The sequence below is a fragment of the Bos taurus genome, chromosome 28, assembly GCF_002263795.3.
Source record: "Bos taurus isolate L1 Dominette 01449 registration number 42190680 breed Hereford chromosome 28, ARS-UCD2.0, whole genome shotgun sequence".
Classification (NCBI taxonomy): domain Eukaryota; kingdom Metazoa; phylum Chordata; class Mammalia; order Artiodactyla; family Bovidae; genus Bos; species Bos taurus.
In genome coordinates, this window is record NC_037355.1 from 9,229,159 (window position 1) to 9,252,783 (window position 23,625).

At 39.0% G+C, this 23,625-nt stretch overlaps 1 protein-coding gene across 4 annotated transcripts in view; it reads right to left on the bottom strand.

Moving 5' to 3' along the window:
* Positions 1–15,218, bottom strand: part of HEATR1 (HEAT repeat containing 1) — a 51,085-nt gene extending 35,867 nt beyond the window's left edge. For 2 of the 4 annotated variants that reach the window (XM_059882603.1, XM_059882605.1), the window contains exons 1-12: positions 15,124–15,218; positions 14,647–14,807; positions 13,918–14,134; positions 11,723–11,864; positions 10,115–10,216; positions 9,538–9,678; positions 8,386–8,597; positions 8,094–8,227; positions 5,933–6,035; positions 4,558–4,668; positions 4,028–4,145; positions 2,564–2,671 (exon numbers count right to left, since the gene is read on the bottom strand). In XM_059882603.1, coding sequence (XP_059738586.1) covers positions 2,564–2,671; positions 4,028–4,145; positions 4,558–4,668; positions 5,933–6,035; positions 8,094–8,227; positions 8,386–8,597; positions 9,538–9,678; positions 10,115–10,216; positions 11,723–11,864; positions 13,918–14,134; positions 14,647–14,788 — 1,530 coding nt within the window. In that variant the 5' untranslated portion in view covers positions 14,789–14,807; positions 15,124–15,218. The remainder of the gene's footprint in view (positions 1–2,563; positions 2,672–4,027; positions 4,146–4,557; positions 4,669–5,932; positions 6,036–8,093; positions 8,228–8,385; positions 8,598–9,537; positions 9,679–10,114; positions 10,217–11,722; positions 11,865–13,917; positions 14,135–14,646; positions 14,808–15,123) is intronic. The other 2 variants (XM_059882604.1, NM_001076448.3) reach the window with 2 other exon arrangements.
* Between the last annotated feature and the right edge of the window lie 8,407 nt (positions 15,219–23,625).

The window sequence follows — 23,625 nt, forward strand, 5'->3', positions numbered from 1 at the left end:
GTTGACTCATTGGAAAAGACTCTGATGCTGGGAGGGATTGGGGGCAGGAGGAGAAGGGGACGACAGAGGATGAGATGGTTGGATGGCATCACTGACTCGATGGACGTGAATCTGAGTAAACTCTAGGAGTTGGTGATGGACAGGGAGGCCTGGCATGCTGTGATTCATGGGGTTGCAGAGTTGGACACGACTAAGCAACTGAACTGAACTGAACCCAATTGAATATAGCTCTCCCTGTAGGTGGTTAAAAAAAAAAGTAAATAATCCTATAGAAGAAAAATGTAGATCAGAAGGGAAGGTTGGGAGAGAAAAAGTAAAATCCTTCAAATCCACAAAACTAAGTCAAAGTATAATGTCAAATTTTCCTCAAAAGCTAACAAGTAGCCCAATAGCTCAATCTGGAATTCGAGAACGGAACCTACTTGTGTCCAGACATTAATGGAGAAGTGAAAGGAAATCAATGCACGCGAAGACAGACATTAACTGCAATTACAGTACCTAAGCCTGTAAGTTGAACGTACGTATACACTGCCCTTCACTGAAAAACTAACAAATCCAGGGTAGGACTGGATTAAGAGTAAAAGAAGGATGCGAATGACTTCAAGAATATTAGGAGATTTCAGGAACTCCTTTCTTATTCTACTCACTGAAATCTTCCTATTACAACAAAGAACAGTACTCACTGAGTTTACTTATCCAATCAGTCAGTAAGACAAATCTAGCAGCAATTTATGGAAGAAACATAATTTGTACCAGATCAGGAATGAACCAAGCAAAGCAGTATTTTTCAAATATGAGTACATCAACCATTTTCAAAAGTAAGTATAACTGTTTAAAAATCTAAATTAGAACATTTTCAAAATATTTATAAAGTTGTAAGTTAAAAGCTAAAAAACTAAAAAAAAAAAAAGTCATGAATAAATTTAAAGCAGTAATTATGATTAGCTGAAATTAAATTCTACGTGCAATATGAATCTGGTTTTAACGGCCACGACACAAGTTTATAGAGTTCAGCCTGTTCACACTGCTATGTGCTGTGAAGAAATGAATTTCTCCTACTGTTTTTCTCTAGTCCAAAAATTTCCCAAATATGCAAGCGGTAGAGCATCAGGTGATTTTAGATATTACATAGATGCACATTCTTATTTCCAACTCTACTAACTATAATAAAATGTACATACAATTAGCACTTCAAACTCATGATGTAAAAGCTATGTGAAACAGATGAAGAGGATAAAGAAGTACAAGCCTGCTAGGCATAAATTCAGTAAGTTACAAGCAGTTAATTCATAGCACAGGGAATATGGTCAATATTTTATATTTACTTTGCATGAAGCATAACCTATAAAAATACTGAATTACTAAGCTGTTCACATGAAATATAATACCGTACCTGAAACTATTACAACATTGTTGGTTAATCAGCTATACCCCAAAACAAAATTAGAAGTTAAAAAAAAAAAGAAATATAATACTTAAATCAACCATTATTGTTGTAGCTTAGTCACTAAATCATGTCCGACTCCTTTGTGACCCCATGGACTGCAGCCCACAAGGCTCCTCTGTCCAGTGGATTTCCTGGGCAAGAATATGGAAGTGGGCTGCCATTTCCTTCCCCACGCCATCTTCCCAACCCAGGGATCAAACCCAAGTCTCCTTCATCGGCAAGCAGATTCTTTTACCACTGAGCCACCATGGAAGCCCCAATCCACCATATTTTAAGAAAACAAACAACAAACAATCAAGGCTATGTGAAAAGCAGTGAGTCCATTTAAAAGAAGCTACAAAACAACATCAGTTGTAAGCTAAAACAGCAAAAAAATGTTGCTGAATGACTAAAGTTTGGAAAATACCACTCTACTCGAATCACTGCAAAGTCTTTGTAAAATACTATTTGGGCATAAAAGCTTTATTTACAAATTACGTCAGCTTCTGTACTTAAATTTTAAACACAAATGAGACTGGCAGGTACCAAAACTGAACAGGGTCCCAAAAGCTATCATTCTGATATCCTCAAATATGTTCATGTTAAGTAAGACTGTCAAATTCAAATTTCAAAACTGAAAACTCAGATAATTTGTGACCCTCTATAAATTCATCCCTAATACCAGTCTGAAAAACTCTCAATTAAAGCTAACCTAATCATCTGCAATGTGGAAACATATTGATAACAAATTGCTACTAGGACATGAAAGTCGCTCAGTCGTGTCCGATTCTTTGCGACTCCATGGATTATACAGTCTATAGAATTTTCCAGGCCAGAATACTGAAGTGGGTTGCCTTTCCCTTCTCCAGAGGATCTTCCCAACCCAGGGATTGAACCCAGGTCTCCCACATTGCATGTGGATTCTTTACCAGCTAGGACATATACAGGTTAAAAATGGTGGCTTCCAGTACGTATGGTCCTAAATCTTTGTCCAATGAACTCGCATCTGCTTTATTAGCTTTACCTCTATAATTCAACAATATTGATTCTAGGTGGTAACTTCAATTTCTTACTCTAGAATTACACTGTTCATCTCAAGGATAAAAACATCAAAAATCAAAGCTATTTGACACAAACCTCTGGTGTTGTCATGACATTTTTCAGATGATTAATGGCCAGAAGTCTCACAGGAGCAAGCGGATGATTCAGACTGAGCATCAGGGAGGTATCAGAATCTGCTAAAAACTATAGGATTCATCACAATTAGCAAATGATCTCACCATTAAATCTGAGCAGCATATAATCAAGAACCAAAGAAAACCACACCACGCTGACATATTCAATAACCATCTAATTTCAGAAAGCAAAATGTAAAGTAAACCAAAAGTAAAGAGTAAAGCAAAATCTTTGCCTCCAAAACACAGTATGATTTGTAAATAGATACAAAAATCTGTACTGTGAATGCTGTGATTTCGTGTATGCTGCTGCTGCTAAGTGGCGTCAGTCGTGTCCAACTCTGTGTGACCCCACAGACGGCAGCCCACCAGGCTCCCCGTCCCTGGGATTCTCCAGGCAAGAACACTGGAGTGGGTTGCCATTTCCTTCTCCAATGCATGAAAGTGAAAAGTGAAAGGGAAGTCACTCAGTCGTGTCCAACTCTTAGCAACCCCATGGACTACAGCCCACCAGGCTCCTCCACCTGTGGGATTTTCCAGGCAAGAGTATTGGAGTGGGATTTCGTTTATAGTTGTGTCTATATGTAGGTTTAAATCAGTGAAGTAACTTATGAGGTGATTCTGTGTTCTTTATGTATGTCTGATGGCAAGGTGAAAAACACCTAAGATAAACCACTGGGTATTAGCACCTAAATGAAAATATGTATCAAAAAAATTGATCACTTAAGAGGGACTGCATTTCATCTATTAAGAAAATGATGTGACACTGGAGTTGTTGACAACTTCATTTATTTATGTAATTAGACTAAGAAGGAAGTCTATCAACCTGTGATCTGGAAATGAAATACCACTAAAGATGAAAGTCTAATTATGGAAGAGAAAAACCAAAACAATCACATTTCTCTTCATAACATTTGTTTTCAAGGCAAACAATAAGAACTACATAAATGTCTAACTTCTAGCATAAAGACTTGGGGCAAATTGTCCCTAGAAAATTTCTGAAGTCCGAACATAATCATGAAATAAAATCTATTTCCCTTTTCCTAATCAATGACTTAAATAGCCACATGTGGCTGGTGGGTGCTGTGCTAAGAAGTGAAGATGCAGGAGAAAGATAAGGATCTCTAGAAATCTAAGTTAGGCCATCTTCTGGTGATTGCTAATGAGCATTAGACATAAAATTTCCAAATAACACTTTTCCTGAAATAAGCATCAGGTTCACAGTTATTTAAAAATTACTGTACCTTTCTGCAATTACTTAATTCCTGCCTCAGAGTCTTACTTCTGGTAACTAAGGCAAACTGAGTAAATCTTCTCTCTCCATGGAACTTCTCAAACAGAGGAGTGAAGTAGCAAATTTCCTTCCCAAGCTCTTCAAATAATCCCATGAATATCCGTGTCACAAATCCCCTGAAGAAAAAGTTACCTGATACTTTCCTCCACTTGTAGAAAGAGAGATAAATTGGTGAAAAAGCTCCTGCTTTTTCAGGTCTGTAATTTCCTTCAGGCGTTCCTCTAACACAGCATCTAATGTTTTGGGGTATCTGGGATGAAATTAAAGAGTCAGTTCATTATTCTTAATAAAGTTATTAACTACACAGACCATCCAGGTATAAAAGGAAAAAATTTAACTTTTTAAAAAATTACTGAGATTAAGACTCAAATTTTTGACAAACGGAATGTGTAAAACCAAATGACACTAATTGAGTTTGTTATTATGACTATTTCAACAACAGTCTATATAAAAAATTATACTCTCCATAGTCCCCATACCTTTATTCCCTCTTATATTTCAAATATATTTAAATCCTCTAATTGTCCCTTCCTGAAAGGTAGAAAAGAAAAACAATCCCTTTATAATTCCTTCACTTTATTAAGTAACTTGTAAATCATCTCTTTATAAAACCAGAGGTACACATTAATAAGTGCACACACACACATATACACACAGCTTACCTGCTTTCTAAAAGTCTGATAAGTGGAAGAAACTGTTCATTAAGCAAAGATACTTTATCAGAATCCACTTTGTCCTGGGAACTATATGAAATATACTCTTCAAAAAGAAGGCTGCAAAACAAAACAAATACTAGCAGGCATGAGAGTTACTATGTATTGAACCCTACTACATACTACGTGCTTTAGAATGTATTAATTCTGTCAGACCTCCACAGGGTAAAAATTAGATTAATTTTACGGGTACAAAAACTTGGACTAAGAAGTCTTCTAATTTGCCTGAAGTTAAACAAGAAGAGCAACAAGAGGCAATACTCAGTGAGCACTGCTACTGCTGCTAAGTCACTTCAGTCGTGTCCGACTCTGTGAGACCCCATAGACGGCAGCCCACTAGGCTCCCCTGTCCCTGGGGTTCTCCAGGCAAGAACACTGGAGTGGGTTGCCAGTTCCTTCTCCAGTGAGCGCTATTATATCATAAAAAGTGGAGCACAGTGTTCAAGCCCTGTCTGAATCCACAGCCAAGCTCTCAACAGTACTTTGCATATTTAACCTCATTTAATTCACAAGCCAACATGGGAGCAGGGTGCACAAATAACACACCCTGTAGACAGGTACCTGCCCAACGATACACAATGACAAAACCAGATCCACACAGCCTGACCTTCAGAACTTACTACTCTACTCGCCTGGAGGTGATAAGAGGAAGGATTTAACTTATGTCTGGGCTTCCCTGGTGGCTCAGATGGTAAAGACTCTGCCTGCACTGCAGGAGACCCAGGTTCAATCCCTAGGGTTGGGAAATCACCTGGAGAAGGAAATGGCAACCTACTCCAGTACTCTGGCCTGGAGAATTCCATGGACAGAGGAGCCTGGCGGGCTACAGCCCATGGGGTCACAAAGAGTGACTGAGCAACTAACACCTCCACTTTTTTTCTGACTACTATGACTACATTCTTTTCATTGTATCAAGTTGCCCTTCTACTAAGAAAAGAAAATGGGAGACTCTCAACTATCTTTACTTAGTGGTTTAAGTTTCTTAATGACATTTACTGATTACCAACTGTGATATACTGTTTATTGCATTTTGGTCCACTTAGTATGAGGAAATTTTAAACAACCACAAATTACATATAATATAACCCAAATTTATCTTCACTATTAACTCTGCATGATCACATATGTACATTAAAGATAAACAAGAGAAATTACTTCTTTTCTGTTGCCACAATCACTTGACTAAGTACTTACAATTAAATGAACATGGACAAAGCAAAAAATACATTATAAAGGGATACTGGAAAACTGTTAACCAACCCTGAGAAGTATACTTAGCCACAGAAATACAAATATCAAAAGCATGTCAAAAGTAAGAGCTTACCCAGCCAACAAATGGTCTAAGTTGTTCTTCAGCGATATATTTGTAAGTATGGCTTCTAAGAGTCTCCTATAGACTTGACCATCCATCTCTTCAGTTTCTTCTCCTTAGCATACATAACAAATTAAAATTGACTGGAGAAAAATGTTTTTGCATGTGCATGCTATTAGGTTTTTTATAGCAGAAAATCTTTCTACAGGAATAACTTTAAGACATATATCCACATCCAGCTTTATACCTATTTTCAAGTGTACTTCACCTATTTGGTCATTTGTATCTTTTAAAATCATTTTGTATACATCACTCTCATTTATCCTTTACTTGAAATCCTCTAAATTTTTTAAAAACAAGTACTATCATGCCTCTCTCATTAATGAAACAGAAGTCCAAAGAATACAGTCTTTCCCCAAGCCACATTACAAGTGGTGGAGCTGGGACCTGAATCTACACTTCAATAAACTACCTGAATACAGGCTACACTTTCATCTCAATGCCTCCTTACTGAAGCAAGAGCTGTCATCTTCCATTATGTAAGAATGAATGTTGGCCCTGACTTCATTACTCACCATCTGAACAGGAAATGTACCCTTTTTTTTGTGCTAGTCATGTTTCTAAAACTCATGTTTAAATTGAGATTGGGTTAAGTAAACCTCGTTTTCCAATAAATGGATGTAACTTTAGAGACAACTTTCTTAGAACGTCTTTCTTAGTCTAGTAGCAACAGCACCAAGAATGTCTTCCTTGTCTTTCCATATTTATTGAAAGGCGAAAAACATATACTGCAAATAATCACCTTCTAATTAACTTCTGGGCTTTTTTTAAATCTGGATTTTCACACATGAGATTTTTCATCTTATATTTTCAATGACTCAAGAGAGAAAAACTTTTTCGGGCAACTAGATATTTATTATAAAGGAATCACTAAAGTTTATTAAATATCTAAATGAAAAGGGAAAGTTTGACTCAACAATGTGTTTTAACTATTTTAAAGTAATTCCATCATCTTTTTTCATGTAGAAACATGTAAAAGAACACATATTAAAAAAAAGTACTATCTAGAGGGTGTCACAGAGTAAAGTCTGAAAAACGAATATTGTATATTAACACATACATGTGGAATCTAGAAAAATTGTATAGATGATCTTGTTTGCAACAGAAACAGAACAGATATAGATAACAAATGTATGGATACCAAGGGGGAAAGGCGGCAGGTGGGAGGAACTGGGAGACTGGGACTGACACATACACACTATTGACCCTATGTATAAAACAGGTAACTAATTGGAAGGACTGATGCTGAAGCTGAAACTCCAGTACTTTGGCCACCTCATGCGAAGAGTTGATTCATTGGAAAAGACTCTGATGCTGGGAGGGATTGGGGGCAGGAGGAGAAGGGGACGCCAGAGGATGAGATGGCTGGATGGCATCACTGACTCGATGGACGTGAGTCTGAGTGAACTCCGGGAGTTGGTGATGGACAGGGAGGCCTGGGGTGCTGTGATTCATGGGGTTGAAAAGAGTCGGACACGACTGAGCGACTGAACTGAACTGAATGAGAACCTGGGCTTCGCTCATAGCTCAGTTGGTAAATCGTCTGCCTGCAATGAAGGAGTCCCACTTTCGATTCCTGGGTCGGGAAGATCCCCTGGAGAAGGAAATGGCAACCCACTCCAGTATTCTTGCCTGGAGAATCCCATGGACAGAGGAGCCTGACAGGCTACAATCCACAGGATCACAAGAGTCAGACACGACTTAGCAACTAAACCACCACCACCAATGAGAACCTACTGTATACATAAGGAACTCTATTTAATGCTCTGTGGTAACCTGAAGGGAATCCAAAAGGATATAGGTACAGTTATAACTGATTCATTTGGCTGTACAGGAGAAACTAACACAGTACTGTAAAGCAACTTTACTTCAATAAAAATTAATTTAAAAAAATACTGAGTGTATTACTCAATTAACAAGGTTCTCCCTTCAACCAATCTGCTCCCCACCCTAAATGTTTCTCATGTCAGAAAAACAGACAAATTACACAAAAAGAGTTGGACAGCAGAAAACTCTAGATATCTAAAAGATATTAACCAGGGTGTGATTTTTATCTTAAGAAAATTAAATATGAGAAAGTAAGTTTTTGGACACAACATGTAAAACCATTTACCTGTAATCTGATTAATCATGGAGACGACCAGGTGGGGAAGCATGTACCGCAGAAGAGGACTAATGTCGTATGTTTCAGAAATCCCATGAAGTAGTGTAATAAGATTAGGAACATTACACAAGTGAGGAAATGGCCTTTGAAGAAACAAGGACGTAAGATGTTGACTTTACATGTTAGAAGACAATGAATGGCAATTTTTAAAAATAGCATAAAATTTATCCTATGAAAAAAACTACTCAAAATAACTTCATTCACCTCCAATTATCATCATTCACAATTCAATTGTACGTACTTTTTCCCCAGGCTCTCTGGCTTCTGTCTCTGAAGGAGCACTATCAAGCAACTCAATCCATCCTTGATCAGAGAGGGAATTCTGATCAGTGTTCTGATAATCTGTGAAGCCAAGGAGTTAACGAAGGTATCTTCCATGGTCACTTTCACGGAAATCTGACATATTATCATGTATGTTGCAGCTCTGTAATCTGGTAAAGATGATTTCAATCCCTGAATATTTTTTAAAATATAAGGAAAAGCGACAAACTATGTTATTTTAGCCTACTGGAAAATGTTACTCTACTTTGACAAATTGCAAGTGTCATAAATTAGAGATGAATACAACCTAATGCACACTGAGAGTCAACACTCCTCGGAAGTGAAAAATCAAGATGCTGGCCCCCTTTCCTGAGGGGACATGGAAATGAGACAAGACTCTCGGATGACAGAAGGGATCTCAGAAGGTCTCCTAACTCAAACATCCACTACACATGCTAAAAGGAGCAAAGGAGTCTTCTTTTATTTGCAAACATCCACCTGTGTAAGGGAGACTTCAGAAACAAAACAGTGTCTGATTAAAGACAATAATTTGGGGACTCTGGTGGGGGGGCTTTTGCAGTTCGTCTATGGGGGACCTGGAAAGGCAGGAGGCTATGAGGCGCTTGGGCAGGAGAAACATCAAGAAGTCAATACAAAAGGAATGAAAAGAGAGCCTCTGCCTTGAAGAACTTTTCTAATTCATTCTCTTTTAAAAACAATTTCACTTTTTCTTTTTTTTTTCTCAAAGATTTTCTGATTTAGACCATTTTTTAAAGCCTTTACTACATCTGTTACTATATTGCTTCTGTTTTGGGTTTTTTGGCCACAAGGCATGTGGAATCTTAGCTCCCTGACCAGGGACTGAATCTGCACCCTCTGGGTTGGAGGGCCAAATCTCAACCACTGGACCAGTCAGGAAGTCCCCAACGTTCATTCTTAAGGAGCTTCCTAACCAAGATTCCACTCTGCTAAGTTTTTAAGAAGTCATCTTTTTTACCTAAAAATTAAATTTCATAAACCATCTGAAATAAACTGCCAATGTAAAAACATTTATGCCTAAGTGAAATTTTCAAAAGCAAGAAAATTTCTTCCAGTACAAAATAATCTATTTTACACATAAGCAGGGCCAAACCTTTTGAATATATGGAAACAGCTTGGCAACTATATTGTCGGATAAGGTCTCGGCAGCCACCAGAGCAGACACAATGGTAGAGGCATAGAAAGTTAAGAGCACCCTCAACTGACTGGAACTCCCAGGATACTCAGCAAAAACCTGGAACAAAAACCACAAACCAAACACATTCAGGAGTGAAAAGCTAATGAGATATAAGTATAAAAATATTTATAGCTCTCAAGTACTTCAGGCTGACACTAATTTTACCATATTAGACAAATACATTTAACAGTTCAATTAAACATGGCAAGAATAAACAAGCTTTCTGACATTTTTAGACGGTGTCTTTGTTTAAACAGTCATTGTAAAGAATTTGGTAAGGAAGACAATAATTTATTTTTGCAGAAAAACAGCTTTGATGATGAAAGACTGATCAAGCTGCTCATCAGAAAAGATGAAGAAAAGAGGAGATCACTTAACAAAAGGCACTTCTTCAAAGTCCCACTATTACTACAAACGGCCATTTGCTTTCTCCAGGCCGAGGAAACAACCTTCTAATGGAATCACACGTTCATGAAACAGTGTTACTACTCACCTTCACAGATTTTGTCACCAGACTACAAATGAAATCCATGAAGCCAAGATCTTTGTAGCAGTGGGTAACCAAAGTTCCTTTAGCTAAGGGCACTCCAGATTGCTGTTACAGACAGGAAGAACCAACTGTTAACTAAGGATAATTCACCAACTCATCATTTAAGTACCTACCAAAGTAACAACTTCAAACTGCTACAGTTCATTAATACAAAATATAGTCTTCCATTATAACTGGTGGTAAAGAAGAGATTAACATATAAAATTGTGCTAACTTAAGAAATTCAAAAGAGAAGGGCCAGCAATGTGTGTGGAGGTACTCAGTGAAAAATGGTTACTTATCATGTGTTGCATTTTGATATGTATTTATCTAAATCCAGATTCTCTAAGTTCTTAGTAACTCTACCATTTAGACTTGGTTTTTCAGTCAATGGGGTATGGTTTTGTCACTGCTTTACAGTAACACTAGTAACAGAAATAGACCAGGAACCCAGTCAACTTATACTGCTCTTCCCACGACCTAGCACTGGGCATGGCACATATAAGTGCTCAATAAATTTTGAATAGATCAATGAAAAGATAATTTGCAGCAAATTGTAATAGATAAGTGTGGTTTGGATACCCGAAACAAGTGTGTCTAGAGAACAGCAGGGTCTGTGTGTAGATTAGGGAAAAAAATAATGTTACTAGCAAAATGAGTAAAAGTTTGATAGGCTTTACTACAGATTGGCCTTCTCTTCCTGAATATTCTTTAAATGCTTTACATCCAAATTCTTTTCTTCTTTAATTAAAATTCCCATTCCTTTCTCTTTACTATTCTGATCATGGACGACCTGACATCAACCAGAAAGTTACTCGTTCCAAGGTCACAGCCTATTAGCCTACTTTCATCCCATTTGCTGCCTGCTGGCCCAAATCACCACTCAACATTTAAAAAATTCTTGCTAACAACATACATCTACTTTCTTTACTATAGTTATAAACAAGGTGGTAATGGCAAGTCAGTTGTTTTCCTACAAAATTACACTATCTGATCTCAGCCAGAGCCTTCCTGTAAGGCAATCATCCTATTATTTATCTGTAAATTAATTCTTAGCATCTTCTTCACAATAATAATTTCCTGACGTCCTTCAAGTCTTTTTTTTTTTTTTTTTTTTTTTTACTTTTTCTAAGTATTTTATGCTTTTCTTCACCTGGCTTTTTTAAGCTTTTCAGTTCCAAAATTCTAAATGCCAGACAGCATAGTATCATGGAAAGACAAGCTTTAGAATCAGGTCTAGATTCAAATCTTGACTCTGCCACTTTAGAGCTGCTTGAACTTTGGTAACTTAATTCTCTGAGCCTGTTATTTATCTGTAAAAAGTTTTTTTTGTGTGAGAATCAAAGATAATAAAATACAAACTGCCTATTCTACTATCACATACCAAACAAAAGCCAGCTATTATTCATACTAGCCAGCTGTTTTACCATACTTTCAAATGGAAGCTAGGAAATAAAAGTGATGGAGGTAATACTTGGTGTACTCTTAGGAACACCAATGGCTTTATTTTTTCCAAATACCTTTAATGAAGCCTTGCAATTAATACAGATACATGTCATTCAACAATCATACCTTAATTGGTAATAACCAGAACCATTTGTGCTTTGAATTATTTATTTTTAGAAGCTGTATAACCCTCACAAATATTCTTGTCTCGTGGTATGGCAGAACACAAGCAATGAGGCTATCTTGATTATAAAGATGGATATGGAACCTGGAGAAAAAAGAAGCAAACAATTCAAACTGATACAAAACTAACAAGCATGTATTTCCTTATGTGCCCAAATGGTACATCAGTGACCTAAACCCACTTAAAACAACGATAAAACTAGAAGCAAGGTATAGCACACTTAAAGCACAGACATTAAAGTATTCAATAGGGTTGGCCAATTCTTATGCAGTAATATTTTTAAATATTCAATATCAAAATTGACATCCATTCACTTTTTCTCAACCTTAAAAAAACCCGTTTATTACATTAACATGATTTTGGGATCACTGCAGTCAAACCAACAGAAAACCAAACTGGGTCAACTAGGCAACACTCAATTCCTCTCTGTTCTCCAAAGTTCACCTTCCACAGCTGTTTCCTCAGTTTACCTGACTATTAATATCATGATCCTAAAACCAGAAGACTAATTACATACAAAATCATATTGCCTTCTTTGAATACAAAAATTATGTAATTACAAGCATATTGAATTTGTCCATGAATTTTACAAAACTTGATATTGGTCATGCCACCTAATTAACATAAGAGTTTTATTAATTCTGTCAGATTCATTAAATCCTTTCTAGCCTTTAAGATATTCTTGCCTGGAAAATCCCACGGATGGAGGAACCTGGTAGGCTGCAGTCCATGGGGTCACTAAGAGTCGGACACGACTGAGCGACTTCACTTTCACTTTTCACTTTCATGCATTGGAGGAGGAAATGGCAACCCACTCCAGTGTTCTTGCCTGGAGAATCCCAGGGACGGGGGAGCCTGGTGGGCTGCCGTCTACGGGGTCGCAAAGAGTCAGATCCGACTGAAGTGACTTAGCAGCAGCAGCAGCCTTTAAGATCTAAATCCTTTCCAGGCTTCTTTCTCAAGATGTTTTTCTTAATTCTCCCAGCCAAGTGATCCCTCTGTCTAAGCTCTCCTATCCCTTCTCTCTTATAGCACCACACCTCTTGCCTTTTATTAGTTCTGTATTAGGGCTTTAGTACTAGCCAAGACATCATTTCCTCCGTGAAGCTTTCTTCAACTACTTTAGGCATCACCATACACTCCCAAAACCTTGTATACACCCTTACTGTGGCATTTATTTCACAATGGTAAGAAAGGGCAGCATATTTATCCTTGTATTGAGCTTAATGTTTGCTAAATAAATAAGTTACATGAATAAATAAATGCAAAACCAAAGGCAAAAAGTACTCCTTACAATAATGATCTATTTGGGGGAAATTAAATGCTAGAAGACAGAGGGAAATAGTACAAATTTGACTCTTTTTTTGTCTGAAGAATCTAATGATGTGATAATCAGAAGACCCAGGTTAAACTATGTTTTCTCAGTGACTCACTGGCTTCCCTTAACCCCATGCCTCCAGTTAATGAAGTGGAAGCCTTTCTACTTTTAAAACATACATAAGAAAAAAATGTATTAACTATGATGTGATACCAATGTGATGTAAATAAATGAGAAAATAAACTGAGTAAACTTAAGACAATTTCAAAAGGAGATGAAAGATCAGGCCTTGGAAACAAATTTATATCACCGCTTACTAGTCATGTGGCTCTGCCAGCTTAACTTTCTACACCTGTTTTCTCAATTGTATAATGGGGATAAAAGAAGTACCTCCCCCATAGGAATGTTGTAAGCACTGAGGTAACACATACATGCTTACCATCCAGCCTGGTGTTAAGTGTTCCATACACATTAGCTATTACTGCTTTTCTTAAGTTATTATTCTCTTCCCAAGCCACCATTTTTGTTATTTTGGCAAGAAGTTCAATAACACTCATTGCCCCAAATATGCAGTAGCAATTTGTAATAGCGAAGTGACATAAGCCCCTTAGAACTAATGAGGTTAGACTTTACTCAAGATCTTCTAAAAAGTAGTTTTACTTTTCACTATCAATAAAAATGAGTTCAACATAGAAGGACATGCTTATCTCACCCAATACAAACTGTATTTATCTCAATATTTAAATTAATAAATGTTCTCATTACTTAAAAACATCAATGTTATCATCCCATAATTATTTCTGTAATTTCATTTGCTACCTGTGGATCAACCACTCCAGACACTTCTGTGCGGGCTTCAGCAGGAAGTAAGGAGACAAGTGAATAAGAAACAATGAAATGTTTTCATCCAGCTGTTTGTTCACTGCTTTGGTCTGAACGCTGCGCTCCAAGGTTTTTGCTAGCTGGCTGAACAACGGTGCTTCAAATTGCTCAAAGGAAGGATCAATTCCAAGCAGCTCTTCCAGGCCAGTGCATCCTAGGAAAACTCCAGTTTATTTAACAATTCTTAGCAAGTAAACTCACCTCGCACTTCTTTTACAGTTTTAGTTTTCTCTAACACTCTCTCTTTTAGAATAATACAGTCCCAAACATAGATTTCTATCCAACATAAAAAATAAATTTCATCTCACCAAGGAGAAGAAAAAGTACCTCCAGGCAGGGGGCCTTTTTTCTTTTTTTCCAATACAATTTCAGTACAATAACTAGGCCAGTCCTTGGAAGACCCCTCCCTGACCCTCTAACCTCTGCTTCTAGCCTCTTCCTTTCTACACCTTAGATGACTCCCCCCAACCTTGGTGTGAAATTCAGATACGGCTACCTATACACATTTTATGCATCTAGAAGGTAGTTATTTGCCATTCTCTTTCCCTTAACAACATAAGTCGAGTTAGCAAATTACAAACCGCTAAGAGAGCGGATCAGAAAACACAGCAACATCCGGGTAACACATGCTTCCCAGGGCTTTTCCTAAGTTAAAAGGCAGCTCACCAATGGCAAAGGCGGTGTCTCTGTCGATGGTGGCCGCTTCCTTGGGGTCAAACAACAAAGAGGCAACTTCATCTCTAGATAAGAGACTGGAGTCACTCTGAGGGAGGGCGAGTCGTTGGAGCTGCTGCGCTAAGGACGTCATCGTTCACGTTGGCAGACTTCTAAAAACACAGGTTAAGAAACAGATAGACCGTGAGAACCCTCTACAAAATAGTAAGACGGCGTAACGAGCAAACAGCAAATGTCTCACGTATAAGCAACTTTCCTCCGCACTCAGCGCGGCTGCGGACACATCACCTGCTGTCCAGGAACCCCCAGACGCCAAACGTGCAAACCCTAAAGCAACAGCGATAATAGACAATGACATCCCCGAGGGCCGCGCCAAGCGTTTCTCAGCTCCAACTCCGCGGAGACTCGAAAAGCCGAGAACATCTTACCCTCCCCTGCATACCGCCCCGACTCACAGCCCCTGCTCACCCAGAGCTCGACTCTGGACTGGACTCAAAAGCCAATGAATCTTCACAGCAGCTCCCACATGGGTACCAAGAAGCCCAGCTCTCGGCCGGAAATGTAGAGCACGCCTCGCGCGAACTTCCGGGTTCAGGCACTACGGCAAGAGAAGAGGTACAAGCTTGCCGGAAAGTGAAACGATGACTCCGCCCCCAGGCGGCGAAGCCCCGCCCCTCCGCCGCGCGGTCCTGATCTGTTGGAGGCTTGAGGTCCGTACTTGGCTCGGTGCTGGGTCTCAGTTTCTGACTGGGCCTTTTGTGATCTTTGACGTTCCTTAGCAGGAGTCTATGGGGTCGCACAGAGTTGGACACGACTCAAGTGACTTAGCAGCAGCAGCAGTAGCAGCAGCAGCAGGAATCTTTCATTCAACATACTTATCCAGATTTTTACTACATACCGGCAGCATGGTGCAGTGGTTAAAACTGAACCATGCAGTCAGAGCCTGGGTTGATATACCCGCTCTAGGGTCTTTGGGCTGTGTGAGCTACACTGAATTCTCATCTCTCGGAGTTCGGTATCTCCTCTATAAAATGAAAACAGGCTGAGAATTTCATCAGATGACCTACTGATCGCAGCGCGAGCCGCTCTGCAAATAAAATGTTGGCTACCACTATCCTGAAGCTTGGGGCCAGCCACTGTATTTCCGGAGTACACGTGCCCTGTGTGTTTTGTTGTTTTGTTTTTCACTAACCCTGGTGAAATACAATTTACAAACTACACCGCACACTTCCGTTTAGCAGTTCGATGAGTTTTAACAAAGGAATAAGTGGGTATCACTATCTGTCCATTCAAGACTTAAAAAGTTGCCGTCACTCGCAAAAGTTCCCTCTGGTCCCTTTGCTGTGTGGCCCGCCCCACTCCTGGTCCCAGATAACCACTAGACGTCTTAGTATCACTATAGATTGGTGCTGCTGAAGAGTGTCCTATATGGGTATACCACAGTCTGTTCCCCAAGCAAGTGTATGTGCCCAAATGGAGTGAACTGGCCCCTCCAAGAAGCTGCACAGGATGCGGGAGTGAGATGGGATATCCTACCTATATTTTTTAGATGCATTCCTTTCTCTTAGGACGTGGAGCTCTCTTTGATGCAGGGTGTCAGTCTTTTTTCTTGAAGATTGTTGGAAACAGATAGTTTGAGGGGCTCCCTTCTCTACTCCATGCAGATCTCTCTTTTTTGTGAACACAACCTTTCATTTTTGTTTTGTCTTAACAGCATCTACAACAACCAAAACTTCTCAGTTACTTCCAGAGATAGCTAATCATCTTTTGCATGGGGTGTTGACTGCCTTGCAGAGAATGATGTGGTTTTTATAAGTTCCAGGGATATCTCTTTCATCCTTAAAAACAGATCTCTCAAAGGAATTTTTATTGTTGTTCTTTACAAAAATGATTAGCTTTGGGAGAAATGAAAATAGTGAGAAATGAAAATCAGGCCTATTTTTATCCTCAAGACATATTAGTTTTTTCGCCTAAAAAAATCCTCATATTTTTACAAGCCTCATCAACATGCAAATAAACAGAGAGATGCCACAAGTGTTTGGTTCAACATGTTTATATTAGTTCCAATGATATATGGTACTGTGCTGAATTTTACTTTAGAAGTAAATGAGAAGAAAAAAAAATTTTTAACTAGAAAAGTAAAAAGAACAAGACAGAGATTCGTAAATATAATATCTGTTTTAAAAAACATGCTGTGACCTTGAATTGTGTCTTTTTCTCCATTTAAAAAGAATTGTTTGGATGTATTCCTGGTTGTTTTCTGATTACAACCTCCTCAGTTTTTGTGATTATAAACTTATCTCCTGGTTTGATTATTCAGCTGAGGACCAGAGCAAACTTCTTTTCTGTTGTTACTTGAATTTAAAATATTGGTCATAGATTATCTGTTGCTCTGCAATTCCTCTTAATAACCCTTTTAATGCATTTTGCCATTTTACACACATTAAATCCAAAATTTTAGCCATAGTGATATGTATTTTTTGACGCAAGGGTAAGCATTGTTTTCAGACATGGTATATTAACCATTCATTCATTCGATGGGAAATGTCACATGGCAGAGTGATCGATTCTGCTGCTTATTTCAATCACTATTCATGGCAAGGACTCTAATCCCCAAAAAACGAGTTTATAAGAGTGACTTGAATAAATGAGCTTTTTTTTAAAGGACTTTTGAAAGCCCTCCCTCACCCCATTCTTCTTTACTCCAGAGCACAGATACTTTCATTCCATATGCACTTTATACCAAGCTAGGCATACAGTGTGGACAAGACAAGTTAAGTTCTCTGCTCTTGTGGAATTTACATCCCACCAGGAAGTGACAGGTAAAAGGCAAATAGATAAATCAGAAAAACATTAGGTAATGTAATAAAAGCTCTGCTGGCAATAATAAAAAGCCATAGGATAGGGGTAAAAGAGGGAGGGCATCATTAATTTCAGTGTTTTGGAGAAGGACCTTCTGAGGAGGGAACGTTTAAGCCAAGACCTGAATGACCAGTCTTGATAAACTGGAAATACCCTAGACAGGATCAGTCTTGATGTTCACTCCAATCACAGCAAGGCTCTTTTCTGCCTACCAAGTATACCAAGCTTGTATTTTCTTCACAGAGTTACAACTACTTGGAATGATCTGATTTGTTTGCTTACCTATTTATTTCTTGTATCCACTCATAGAATACTGTCTTCACACTGGCATGGAGCCCATCCCTAAGATTTTGGAACCAAGGCAAAGGTGCAGAGGGAAGAACAGCTGTCAGTCTAAAGTACTTAAGAGATATAAATCAACCTAACACACGGTAACCTCCAATATGATATAAACTTTAACTTTGATTAAAAAAAAAACAAGTATAATGACAAAACAAAAATATTTTCATATGACTGAAAGACAGCAAAATACAAAATATGACAGCATTTAATTATTATCATACCTGTCTGGATACAATACGGGCTTCCCTGGTGGCCCAGCGGTAAAAAATCTGCCTGCAATAAGGGAAAGGCAGGATCAATCTCTGGGTTGGGAAGATCCCCTGGAGGAGGAAAATGGCTACCCACTCCAGTATTCTTGCCTGGGAAATCCCATGGACAGAGGAGCCTGGTGGGCTACAGTCCATAGATTTGCAAAGAGCTGGACACAACTGAGTGACTAAGCATACATACTGGATACAATATTGATTGACTGAGGGTTAATGGATTTCCTATATATTTAGCCCATAGAATTTTGCCTTCATAGCAGCATAATTATCAATTATGTTGTTTAATTCAGACTTTCACAAATTGTGTCCTATTGACAAAAATGAATGAAAAGATTAAAAAATAAAATGTAATTACATTCAAAGTGTACAAAATTTGAATGTATTTTCATAAAAATATAAATTATGTAAAAAATCCAAAGATTATATTTTTCACTTATTCTCAGTGTTTTCAAAAGAATTATCCTCAACAAGGCAAAAGCACAGGTTATAATGTCAACATTTTAACTAAAATTAAATAAAGCTAATTTTTATTTTTGGAAAATATTATTACCTTATTATAATAAAATACTCATAAAAGTTATTCACAAGTTTGTCATTCCATGTCTATCTAGTTGCCAGTGTAAAGAATCAATATCCCACCACATCCCCTCTGCCAAAAAAAGGAAAGATCAGAATTCCCTTCCATTCATTCTATACTTATATCTGTGTTAGTCACTCAGTCACGTACAACTCTTTGCAACCCCATGGACTGTAGCCTGCCAGGCTCCTCTGTTCTTGGGATTCACAAGGCAAAAATACTGGAGTGGATAGCCATTCCCTTCTCCAAGGGATCTTCCCCAACCAGGGATAGAACCCGGGTTTCCCACATTGAAGGCAAGTTCTTTATGTCTGAGCCAGCAGGGAAACCCTTATCTATATCTACCTATTTTCAAATTTAAGGATCATATGAATCGTTTAATGCTGTTAAAGGATCTTTAGTTACCACATCCAATTGTTGAGAGTATGTACTACAGTAGTTCATTTGTACCTCCAGAACCATAAATTGGAAAACAAAAGGAAACAAGAAATTGTGTGTTTGGTACTACCTAGAAATAATACTTTATACTTTACTATGCAAAAATCTAGTATGTACATGCAGTCTAAAAGGAAAAGTGTGACGAGTTCATCAATTTGTCTTTTCTCTTACTTAAGCACTTCTGGATTTGAATCCTCCCCCTATACTAAAGCAGTGTCCAGCAATAGTACAATTCACAAACCTTCAGAACATTCAGACAAGGTTGTCTTTTATTTGAGAACACAGGGCGAGAAACTGTTTCCCTGAAGCTTAAGTATATAAATCAAAGCCTGGAGATTGATTCAGAGTTATGGAATGTGCCACAGCAGTGCTAAATGGCAGTTTCTGAAGGACAGACTTCTACATTTTAAAACAAATTTCTCATGTATTTGTGATATTCATGTGCAGACCTTGGGGAGTTCATCTTGCAGTGTCATATCTTTTTGCCTTTTCATACGGTTCTCAAGGTAAGAATACTAACGTGGTTTGCCATTCCCTTCTCCAGGAGACCACGTTTTGTCAGAACTCTCCACTATGACCTGCCCATCTTGGGTGGCCCCACACAGTATGGCTAATAGTTTCATTGAGTTGGACAAGGCTGTGGTCCATGTGATCAGTTTAGTTAGTTTTCTGTGCTTGTGATTTTCATTCTGTCTCCCCTCTGATGGAGAAGGATAAGAGGCTTATGGAAGCTTCCTGATGGGAGAGACTGACTGTAGGGGAAACTGGGTCTTGTTCTGAAGGGCAGGGCCATGTTCAGTGAATTTTTAACCCAATTTTCTGTTGATGTGTGGAACTGTGTTCCCTCCCTGTTGTTTGGCCTGAGGCTAGACTGAAGTAGGGGCAATGAAGGTAATAGCGATCTCCTTCAAAAGGACTTGTGCACACACTGTTGTATTCAGTGACCCTGACTGCAGCAGGCCACTGTCGGCCCATGCCTCCACCAGAGACCCCTGGACACTCACAGGCAAATCTGGCTCAGTCTCCTGTGGGGACACTTTTTTCTCCTGGCTCCTGGGGTGCACAAGGTTTTGTTTGTGCCCTCCAAGAGTCTGTTTCCCCAGTTCTCTGGAAGTTCTGTAATCAAATCCCACTGGCCTCCAAAGTCAAATTCCCTGGTGGGGGGAGGGGGTGGTTTCTCAGTCCTTTGCTAGATCCCCACGTTGGGAAACCTGTTGTGAGTCCTAGAACTTTCTTAACAGTGCTAGAATTTTTTTGGTATAATTGTTGTGCAGTTTGTGGGACCTAACAGAAGCAGAAAATATTAAGAAGAGGTGGCAACAACACACAAAAGAACTATACAGAAAAGATCTTAATGACCCAGAATACAACAATGATGTGATCACTCACCTAGAGCCAGACATCCTGGAGGGCAAAGTGGGACTTAGGAAGCATCACTGCAAACAAAACTAGTGGAGGTGATGGAATTCAAGTTGAATTATTTCAAATCCCAAAAGATGATGCTCTGAAAGTGCTGCACTCAATATGCCAGCAAATTTGGAAAACTCAGCAGTGGCCACAGGACTGGAAATGGACAGTTTTCATTCCAATCCCGAAGAAAGGCAATGCCAATGAATGTTCAAACTACTGCCCAATTGCACTCATCTCACACGCTAGCAAAGTAATGCTCAAAATTCTCCAAGGCAGGCTGCAACAGTATGTGAACTGAGAACTTCCAGATGTTCAATTTGGATTTAGAAAAGGCAGAGGAACCAGAGATCAACACATAGAAAAAGCAAGAGAATTCCAGAAAAAATCTACTTCTACTTTATTGACTACACCAAAACCTTTGAATGTAGATCACAACAAACTGTGGAAAATTCTTCAAGAGATGGGAACACCAGACCACTTTACCTACCTCCTGAGAAATCTATATGCAGGTCAAGAAGCAACAGATAGATCCGGACATGGAACAATGGACTGGTGTGTCAAGACTGTATATTGTCACCCTGCTTATTTAACTTCTAGGCAGAGTACATTGTGGAAAATCCCAGGCTGGATGAAGCACAAGCTGGAATTAAGATTGCTGGAAGAAATATCAATAACCTCAGATATGCAGATGACATCGCCATTATGGCAGAAAGCAAAGAGGAACTAAAGAGCCTCTTGATTAACATGAAAGAGGAGAGTGAAAAACCTGGTTTAAAACTCAACATTCAGAAAACTAAGATCATGGCATCTGGTCCCATCACTTCATGGCAAATAGATGGGGAAACAATGGAAACAGTGACAGACTTTATTTTTCTGGGCTCCCAAATCACTGCAGATGGTGACTACAGCCATGAAATTAAAAGACGCTTGTTTAAAAGACACTTGCTCCTTGGAAGAAAAGCTGTGACCAACCTACACAGGATATTGAAAAGCAGAGACATTACTTTGTCGACAAAGGTCTGTCTAGTCACAGCTATGGTTTTTCCAGTAGTCATGTATGGATGTGAGATTTGGACTATAAAGAAAGCTGAGTGCTAAAGAATTGATGCTTTTGAACTGTGGTGTTGGAGAAGACTCTTGAGAGTCCCTTGGACTGCAAGGAGATTCAACCAGTCCATCCTAAAGGAAATCAGTCCTGAATATTCATTGGAAGGACTGATGCTGAAGCTGAAACTCCAATAGTTTGGCCACTTGATGAGAAGAACTGACTAATTGGAAAAGACCCTGATGCTGGGAAAGACTGAAGGCAGGAGAAGGGGATGACAGAGGAGGAGATGGTTGGATGGCATCACTGAGTTTGAGTAAGTTTGAGTTTGAGTAAGCTCTGGGAGTTGGTGAAGGACAGGGAGGCCTGGCGTGCTGCAGTTCATGGGGTTGCAAAGAGTCGGACATGACTGAGTGACTGAAATGAACTGAACCGATGTGGATACCTTAGGCTGGTCCAAGGATGCTGTTGAAGACAGGACTTTCTCAAGGTTGGTGCTGAATCACTGCTCCAAAGAAAAGTGCCTGGCATATCAGTTCAGTTCAGTTCAGTTCAGTTGCTCAGTTGTGTCCGATTCTTTGCAACTCCATGAACCACAGCACACCAGGCCTCCCTGTCCATCACTAACTCCCAGAGTCCACCCAAACCCATGTCCATTGAGTCGATAATGCCATCCAACCATTCATCCTCTGTCGTCCCCTTCTCCTCCAGCCCTCAATCTTTCCCAGCATCAGGGTCTTTTCAAATGAGTCAGCTCTTCGCATCAGGTGGCCAAAGTATTGGAGTTTCAGCTTCAACATCAGTCATACCAATGAACACCCAGGGCTGATCTCCTTTAGGATGGACTGGTTGGATCTCCTTGCAGTCCAAGGGATTCTCTAGAGTCTTCTCCAACACCACAGTTCAAAAGCATCAATTCTTCAGCGCTCAGCCTTCTTCACAGTCCAACTCTCATGTCCATACATGACCACTGGAAAAACCATAGCCTTGACTTGACTACACAGACCTTTGTTGACAAATAATGTCTCTGCTTTTGAATATGCTATCTAGGTTAGTCATAACTTTCCTTCCAAGGAGTAAGCGTCTTTTAATTTCATGGCTGCAATCACCATCTGCAGTGATTTTGGAGCCCAAAAAAATAAAGTCTGACACTGTTTCCACTGTTTCCCCATCTATTTCCCACGAAGTGATGGGACCAGATGCCATGATCTTCGTTTTCTGAATGTTGAGCTTTAAGCCAACTTTTTCACTCTCCTCTTTCACTTTCACCAAGAGGCTCTTTAGTTCTTAACTTTCTGCCATAAGGGTGGTGTCATCTGCATATCTGAGGTGATTGATATTTCTCCCAGCAATCTTGATTCCAGCTTGTGCTTCCTCCAGCCCAACGTTTCTCATGATGTACTCTGCATAGAAGTTAAATAAGCAGGGTGACAATATACAGCCTTGACGTACTCCTTTTCCTATTTGGAACCAATATGTAGTTCCATGTCCAGTTCTAACTGTTGCTTCCTGACCTGCATACAGGTTTCTCAAGAGGCAGGTCAGGTGGTCTGGTATTCCCATCTCTTTCAGAATTTTCCACAGTTTATTGTGATCTACACAGTCAAAAGCTTTGGCATAGTCAATATGGTTGACAGTAAATATTTATTAACTGAACAAATGAATGAATGAATGAATGTAAATGCGTGTAAGCTCTAGCTCTATCTCCTTCCTGTTCAAGAAGTGTGTATCAGAATGCAAGTAAGTAAGAGTAGCATTGTTACAGGAATAACTTAAAATAGGATTATTCTCACTATATTATGACTGATGGCATACTGTCTCCTTGAAAATGTATCTATTGATGAGAAACAAAATAAGATGTACATAATAAACACTGTAAATGCAGCATGTGAAATCTATATGTTAGCCAAGTGCCAACAAATAGATGACTGGTTCAGTGAGAACTGAGAAGAATTTGTTTCTTCATATTGTGTCCTGCACAAAGTCATATACATTATTTTGAATCTGAGCACTTGTGATCTTGCCACCCA